Source organism: Helobdella robusta (genome assembly GCF_000326865.2).
Source record: "Helobdella robusta unplaced genomic scaffold HELROscaffold_48, whole genome shotgun sequence".
Classification (NCBI taxonomy): domain Eukaryota; kingdom Metazoa; phylum Annelida; class Clitellata; order Rhynchobdellida; family Glossiphoniidae; genus Helobdella; species Helobdella robusta.
In genome coordinates, this window is record NW_008705215.1 from 848899 (window position 1) to 857890 (window position 8992).

At 32.1% G+C, this 8992-nt stretch overlaps 2 protein-coding genes across 2 annotated transcripts; both read right to left on the bottom strand.

Annotated features, from left to right (window-relative positions):
- Positions 1–6128: 6128 nt before the first annotated feature.
- HELRODRAFT_126538 (hypothetical protein) lies at positions 6129–6407 on the bottom strand (the record flags this gene model as incomplete). Its single annotated transcript, XM_009026606.1, has 1 exon — positions 6129–6407. A coding segment is annotated over one exon (279 nt), but the record flags the coding sequence as incomplete, so codon positions are not given.
- Positions 6408–6785: 378 nt separating this feature from the next.
- HELRODRAFT_85907 (hypothetical protein) lies at positions 6786–7916 on the bottom strand (the record flags this gene model as incomplete). The annotated part of the gene is made up of 2 exons (XM_009026531.1): positions 6786–7056; positions 7675–7916. Coding segments are annotated over 2 exons (513 nt in total), but the record flags the coding sequence as incomplete, so codon positions are not given.
- Positions 7917–8992: the final 1076 nt, after the last annotated feature.

Genomic DNA, 8992 nt, shown 5'->3' on the forward strand with positions numbered 1-8992 from the left:
ATGGTTCAAGTTGATGAGTATGAAAAACCATGGAAACGACACGTAGATCATCTATTGAGTCGCGACAAAGACTGCAGATCTCAACAGAAAAGAGAAATAATTGTTTTACCAACGGTACTGTTGATCCTATGATGCCGAGTGAGACAGTTCAACAACCAAGGGTAGTGGATCCACGACGGTCAGAGATTTTTGAGCAGCAACCAGCTGTGATCAAAGACCAAGTTGAAGAACCAGCTTTGCGATGTTCAACCCGAACTACCAAAGGAGTTCCACCGCAGTGGTATGGATGGTAGAAGAGTTGAGAATTAAAGAGGAAGGGGTGTAGTGTATTGAATGATAAAGTATAACTGTGAACGAATTAACACATGTGTATGCATGCGCTCAGGTGAGAATGAAGTACAACTGTGTATGCATATACTGGTAATGAATTAACACTTGTGTGTATGCAAGGACATGGAGAGAATGGAAAAACCGAATGTGAAAATTGGAACGTGTGGCAACAATTGAAATTTGAATGACTGTTAGACATAACTTTAGTTAAAATATTTTCTTTTAATAATAAAACATAAATTGAAGAAGTTTTATTTCGTAATAGAAATAAAGATTAATACAAATTTGTTGTTGATTACAATTCTAAAAGCTAATTTCAGAAATAAAGAGTTTTAAGATAAATTTAAGTTAAAACACAACAACCATGCATAAAATAAACAAAAATTTTGGTTTTGAACTAAAGAAACTTGAAAATGATTTACGATCAACCATTAGAAAAATCGAAAAGTTACATTGGAAGTTATCTAAAGCCAAACATGCTGTGATTTTCATCAATATTTTGATTAAAAACACATATATATAACTAACTTTTGAAAATAATTATTGTTCTAACATAAGTCAACTCTAGCTCGTTTAGATATTTCCTTTCAATAACCGAAAAGCATTAAAGAAATCAAATCAAGAGTTTGATATTCAAATTAGGATAAATCTTCAATATTCACGGTTCAGTTCGATATTAATAGGTCAGCAATTTACTACAAAAAGGTTCTTAACATTACTTATTAATAAGTACGCTACCAAAGGGTTTTTAATATTACTAATTATTAATACAATACAAAACGGTACGAGAGGATACAAACAAACATATTATAATATCAATCATGCTACAACTATTTCAAACTAATCTTAATGCATACACTATCACGAGACAATAACCCACATACATTAAAAAAACGTTTATTTTGTTCGGATCCAACGCGTCAAGCCCAAAGACAACGCGTGCAAATATCGCAATGAGAACAATTCTATGATGTAACTTATTCGGTTTAAGATTATTAAAGATTTTTAAAAAATTATTTAAGACGTGGCTTCATTTTTTTTCTTTAATTTTTGTTGATAAATATGTCAAGTCAAATGAATTAATTTTATTTAGTTTTTGTTCAGTTCCGAATTTCAGACAAGGGTAAATTAAAAAGTAGAGAACTTTATTATTCTTGCCATTGGTACATTACAACAGGTACTGTTCACAAAATCATCGTTTGGTGTGGCTGTTACCTACAAATGTGTATGTGTGGTGTTAGTGTTTAATACAAATAAAGATGTACGTCGTTTTGTATGTGTGCGCGCGTGTGTGAGTGTTTCTGTGTGTGCTTGTTTGTGTGTGTGTTGTTTGTGTATGTGTGTATTTTTGATGTTTGTGTGTGTAGTGTGTGTATGTTTGTTTGCTTGTCTAGAAGCAAAATTAGTTTTATCTGATGCATGTAATTAAATGGAGAATTCTACGTGATTTCAAGGTGAGTCTGAACATCGAACGTGCACAAATATGCTAGGAAAAAGTTGCTTTTGAAAGTTTAAACTACGTGAATTATTAAATAGTTTATAAATTGTATTTTTAAAGAAGTTCTAGCTAAATTTAAACGCAAATAAAATACTAAATAATGCATAAATAATTTTTTTGTTGACATGTGTACTTGTTGACATTATGGTTTGAAGCATATGTTGATACGTGTGTGTGTGGTGTATGTGTGTAGAAACGAATGCGTTGTGTGTGTGCTGGGCATTTTACATATCATGGGGATTTTCATATCATGTACGTTTATGCGTGCTCCACGTTATGGATGTGTGACATTGCTAAAGCTAATTAAAATTAAGATTTGAAAATTGAATATGTTTGAAGCATCACTATTTCTAACATGCACCAACGTCGTAAACAGTTTAATAATTTGAACAAGAGCAATATGCAGAATCTCACATAGATTGATACTGTATAACTACCACATAGCTAACCACACCACACACACAAACAACAATACATGTCATGTGCAAACATTTATTTTGATATGTGCTTTCAAAATATTTTTTTGAACAGAATCCTGAATTTCAAAAATTTGTCATAATAAAATAATAAATGACGTTTGACTTTTGCGGGAAAAAATTCACCATAAGAAAATATTTAATTTAGTCATTAAAATTTTATCATTTAAAAAATTCATTTAAAAATTTTTTGCACTTTATGACATTTGAACTCAGTGCAATTTTGTTAACAATTATATTCTAATTATGTGATGTTAGGAAATTTAACAATTTCACCTCAATTTTCTAAAACACAATCTACAGCTACTTTTTCAATACTTTTGGAAAAGTTAAACCAAAAAACAACAAATCAAAATTTAATTATTAAACAACTCATGAAGGAATTGAGAAATTTGAAAATCCACCGACGGAACATCAATTCATTTAACAATTACATAATTGCCGTCAGTAAAATGATTAGGTCCAAGCTTCATCACTTGAGGCGTCCAGGAAAATTGGCCGATCAATCCGACGTTTCAATTCAACTATCAAAGAACTTTTGGAAAGCATGCAAAAAATTTTCTCGCCCACCACAATAACACCTCCATCATTCGATTTTGAAAAAGGGAGCAATTTCTTCTACAGCGCAATTAAAGCCGATGACAAATTTAATTACAACATTGCCCGTTGCCCCCATTCAGCGGTGATGCCAGTCCTACAACAGTTCGTGGAAGTAAATCTCGCGCCTCTCCGTGTCCATTGGATCAGATATCGATATTAGTTTTCAAAAAATGTCCAATTCATAGAACCTTATTCTATAAGTTATTGTTAAAATGCTGGGCCTCATCTATGATACCAAATTGTTGGAGAAAAGCTTTAACAATTTTAATCTACAAAAAAGGAATCTCAATGACCCGGCTAATTTTCATCCTATAACGTTTCAACCAACCGACTACAAAACATTTTCAACTCCAACAAAAAATAGACTTAACAATTTTCTACACCAAATAACTTCATCAATATCAATATTCAAAAATGGTTCTATCCGAAGGTCGACGGTTTATTGGAGCATTCCCAAACGTTGACTCACCTGATTCACATTACGTCTATAGCTAAATCCTGTAATAATCATTTAAGAGTATAATCATTTAATACGACATATTAGACAGTTTCTTTTTACAGCATTGGCTAGTTATCTGGCACAGTGTTTGATACTGTCCAAATTGGACTACTGCAATTCTGTGTTAAATGGATTATCTAAAAGTCAAGAATTTCGTCTCCAAAGAATAATGAATAGAGACGCTAGAGTAGAACTCAATTCAGTACACCGTTACATCGTCTGTCATCAACGACCTCATCAAATCTAATGAACCTCCAATCCAGTGGTTTCCATTTAATTTTGATGTTTTATTTAAAATAGCTGTCTTCAAACATTCAATATGGCATTCATCGTCGTATCTCAGTGATCTTCTACATAGAAATACAAACAATAGTTAACTGCGCTCTGCCATCGTTTTACGTTTTCATCAGCATAAAACAGCAAACAATATTGTTGGTCGTGCATTCCGACATGCTGCTCCTAACGTTTGAAATTCGTTTCCGCCAAAGATTAGGAACTGCAGCTCTACACAGTCATTTAAGTCGTCATTAAAAACTTTTTATTTTGATTGAGCGTTTTCAAACGTCTAACAAAGAATGTTTTTTGTTTCGAGAGCGCCTCAGTCTCTTGCCAGAGCGCTTTATAAGTCAACATTATCATAGCAAAACGTTGTTTTTGCATTATAAGTTCCATTTTTTTTTATTGCGGAGTAACCAATGAGTTTATTTTCAGCAGTATTTTGTTGGCAATCAAAATTTTCAAAAAAAAAAGATAATCTAGAAGGCAGTTTTAATGCACCCTTAATGAGCGGCGCCCAGTTGCTAATGTAATACCTTAAACCACCTCGCTACGCCATTGATAAAAAAAGTTCAGAAACGTCGGTTGCTTCATCTTTAAATTGATTAGGAATAAATTAAAAGGATTATAAAAGCCTATATGAAATATTTAGAAAAAATTATTTTTTACATTTTTCTATAAATTCTACCAAATGTTAGGCGTTAATATATTTGTAGTTCGTTTTTTCAAATTATTAACAAACATATTAACGCCAAACATTCGGTAGAATTTATAGAGTATTGTAAAAATTATGGTCTATTACCAAAAAATGATTTGAAGCAATTAAATATTTCACATCATCTACAAGATTATTTTTCAAATTTTTTAGTTATTTTTTCGTTTTGTACCGTCTAAATTTCATAGAGTTTGCTTCGTGGCAGAAGGAGATTTTGAGAACGTTAATTAGTTAACTTTTGTTAATGATAGCAAAGCCAGGTCTCCACGATCTGAACAGACAGGATGCTGGGCAAATCAACTCTGCGTAGTTGTGAACACATGGTCGCACATGCTCTGATGTGGCGAACAATCAGCGAAAGAATTTTGTTGCCATCGGTTAACGCTGAGGCTGAGCCGCAGTTTGAAAAGACGTGTTTGTTTATTTGTGTTGAGTTGCAGCGATGGCACATGCGTTTAATGATTCACTTTATCTGAATAAGTTTGAATTTGATGGAGGTTGGTGAAGGATATATTTTCTAATAAGTATAAAATGAATCTCAGATAGTTTCACTGTGAATGAACTTGAGGTAGTTTTCTGAATAGGAATAAACATGTTATAACGTTTGTTTGTACCCTGCAATTACATGCTAAAAATGGAACAGTATTACACATGTGTAAAATACGTATTCATTGCATAGATATACTATATATTTATATAAATGCATACGTAAAAACCTTTGATTAATCACTGGTTGAACGAGGAAGTTAACTTAAGCAAACAGACAGAATTAAAAACAAAAGTGTTGGTTTTAAATGTAAATATTGAAATGGATTAAGAAAAAATGTTTGAAAGTAAATAAATGTAAATAAAATTTTAACCATAGGATCGGGATATTAAATTGCGCATGAGCATTTTTGGTCTAGTAGAATTAAAGCAGATAGTGAAAACAGAAATTTTTTCCAAATCAAAATACATATTGATAGATTTAACGATTGAACTATTGATTGAAGTTCGTATGTTTGTGTTGTGTTTTTTAAATATTTCCACCTCTTAGAGCAAATACAACCTCATGAAGTCTTATATTATCATTTATCTTACTGAAACGAAACTGAAACATCACAGATTTTTTTTTTTATTTTGTTATTCTTTAAAAATCAGGATCTGACAGATAACATGTAACATGATATCACGTTTAGAAATTAACTGATTGAATTAATTGAATAAACTGTTTTAATCAAAATAAGAAAAAAATGTGCATTTATTAAATGCATTGTTTAGTTATTTATACATTATTTTATGTACGACGAAGGTGAAACAATCGCACCTGGTATGCATTGATATAAATTATTATACGTTTGAAGTTTCAACGTCAGTCCGGTATGCAGTTGCGGTTGATGTTGTTGTCGTTGATGCTGCTACTGTAGTTGCTGCCGGTGGTGGTGTAGTTGTGGTTGTAGTAGTTGGGGTTGGTGGTAATGTTGTTGTTTGTTGATATTTAGTTGCTGTGGTTGTTTGTGGTGATATAGTAGGAGTTGTTGATGAATTTGTGGTTGCTGGTTGTGATGTTGCAGTTGTTCTTGGTGATGCCATTTGTGGTGGGGGTGGTGGTTGTTGTAGTTGAAGTAGTAGTTGATGCTGGCGTTGCTGGTGTTGTTGTTGTGATAGTTGTCTAAAAATTGGTTGTTGTCCTTCACAAAACTTGTTGATAGGCAGACTGTAGTACAATTGATTGACCCAGTTTTTGTTTGATAGTTCGATGTACGTATGCGTCTTCAGGAAGTTAAACATGTGTCTCGGCAGTTTTTTCTTGTCCACTTCAAACGATTTGTTTAACAAAACGATTAATCTTTCTTTGTTTTTTTCCATATTTCTTTGCAGAGATTTTTCAAATTCAAACATGCAGAAGGGACTATTTAGAAAGTTTTGCGTTAAGAAACAAACAACACGCTTACTGAAACAGATTGCGTCGACAATGTTCTCCTCAACCAAACGACCAACAATGAAGTCTTTGTCGGGATGGCAAACTTTGTAACCTTCAAGTTCCAGTAAACTCAAGAGTGCAAGTCCTTTTGACCGGTCGGGGTCTGCATTGGCACAGCTGATGAAAACATCGTACAACATGTTCTCGCCTACGCACTCATCTCTATCGAGAATGTGAATGTTCAAATGCGTGTTCAACTCGACTTTGAATTTTTTTATCAGAATGTAAATTAATATCGCAACGAGCAAAATAGTAAAAATTGGGATTAGAATGGTAATTAAAATTTTATTTTTTTGTACAATATATGGGTCCTCACAAAATTCTACTTCATCAACAGAAACAATGCTTTTACTCACTAGTCTTTTTGGAGTTCTGCACAAAACACTGTCCGGATTCAGCAAACTTATGTTTTGATTTGTTAAATTTATCATCCACGACTTCAGCCATTTATTTTCACATGAGCAATCCCAAGAGTTGTTGTGTAAACTTATAACCTTCAGTTGGTGCGGACCGCTTGTGCGGATCAAAAAATCGTTCGGTAGAGTAGTCAAAAGATTTGAATGCAAATATAATTCTTTCAGAACTTTAAGAGAGTTTATAATGTGTGAATCGAGTTTTCTTATTCCATTATGACTAAGATCTAAGACGGCTGTGTTGTTCAAATAAAATCTATCTTCAATTGAATCGATTAAATTGTGACTGAAAGTTAAATTGTAATGGAAGTCTGAAATCCTCCATGTTTTCGTTTCCACCGGTAAAATTTTTGGCAAGAAATTAATGTGTTTGTGATTGCAGTTCACATAAATACTCCTATAAAGTGGGATCTCTCTACACAAACATCCATCCGGACAGGGCGTCATCCCACATTGAAGCTCCTCGCGATGAACAGAAAAAACTTTTACAGGAAGAACTCGAAATGATGTGTAGCAGATAAGTTTATCAAACAATTTCGCGTGAGGCAGTCTATTAACAAAGTTTATTATTTCATAATCTACACAATCGCAAATTATTTTATTGTTTAAAAGTTCGATGTTCACAAAACTTCTGGTTTTAGGAATAAAAAGACAAACCAGATCAATAAATTTTGGAAAAAAAATCAGCAGGTCACTTATATGTTCAAGTTTATTTTTGTGAAAGTTCAAATTAAAATTTAAAGATTTTCCTTGGAAATCTCTGCACGTGTATGACCAATTTTTTTGATTTGTAAAGAATGAAATGTTGTTGAAGCTGAGATTAATTGATGCTTTGTCAACTGATATTGCTCGAATGATGACCCATGCATCGACGTTCGTCAGCACGTTGTTACTTAAATCCAACGTATGCAACGATGGAAGGTCTGTTTGGTTTGAAAACACATCCACGTCAACAGAGTTTATCTTGTTGTTGCTCAAAAATATTTCTTCAAGACTTTTCATCCCATCAAACAAACCCTTTTGGATATGTTCAATTTGATTAAACTGCAATGAAATTTTTTTCAAAGTTTTCAGTTTGTTAATACAATTATTTGGTATGAATGGAATGTTGGTGTTATTGATACAAAGTTCTGAGATTTTGTTCATAGTGCAAATGGCTGATGGAAACTCATTTAGTGCTGTGTTTTTTATTATCAATGTTCTCGTCTTGCTCTTTATATTAACAATTTTTGAAAGTTCCTCTTGAAAATCAACATGATCTGGTTGAACATAGCCAGGCATCTGGTTCATGAAGTTTGGTCTCAAGCAGCCATCCAAAAGTATGAATGCATCATCAATCTGACATGATGTGCATGTTTGGAAAGCGGCTGATGAACAAAAATCATTTGCATTCACAGAAATAAAACAAAGCAGAAATACAACGAAATGAATATTGTTAGACATAATTTAAATGATAGTGCTCACAACTTGCAATATATACTTCATCGAGTACGCGTGTAAGTAGTTTGTTGAATTTATTATCAAGTAATAAAATCACTACGTAATTTCTGCAACGTTTTTTTCAGTTGATTTGTTAAGCGAAATTTGCAACTGCTGAACAATGAAATTGTTTGAATCGCTGGCTTTTCATTGTTAAATAAATAGCGTCTATTTCAATGCTCTACTCTACAAATACTTCTTAAAATAATTTTAGGTAATTTGAACAAAAAATTAACTTTAAATTAAACCAGTCATATTCAGCACATTATACGGTTAAAAAACGAGCAAACTAAAATTTTGTAATAATTAATTTTTTTTAATTTATTCAAGTAATGCTTGCAAATTTTAAACCAATTATAAAATTCCTGAACCAAGTAGCATTCTGAATTTGTGTGACACAAATGTAAATTAATTTATTAATATATTATTAAAATAATGCCCATATTAGGATATGGGCACATAGAGTCGTGAATCTGAGCCAATTATTTTACGTTGTGTTATGTTAATATATATTAAATAAAAAAAACTCAGTCTCTCACAAATATTGAGAAATGTCTTAATAGAACATTGAGCAATCACGCGTTATAAATTGATCGTTGTGTTTTAATATAATTTTAATTAATTTTAAAATCACTTAAACACTAAATTAATAAAAGTTTTTAAAAAATGGAAAATTTAAGTTTAAATTTTACGCGATGGGTAATTTCAATAATTTTGGGTTTCATTTTGAGAACTACAAACAA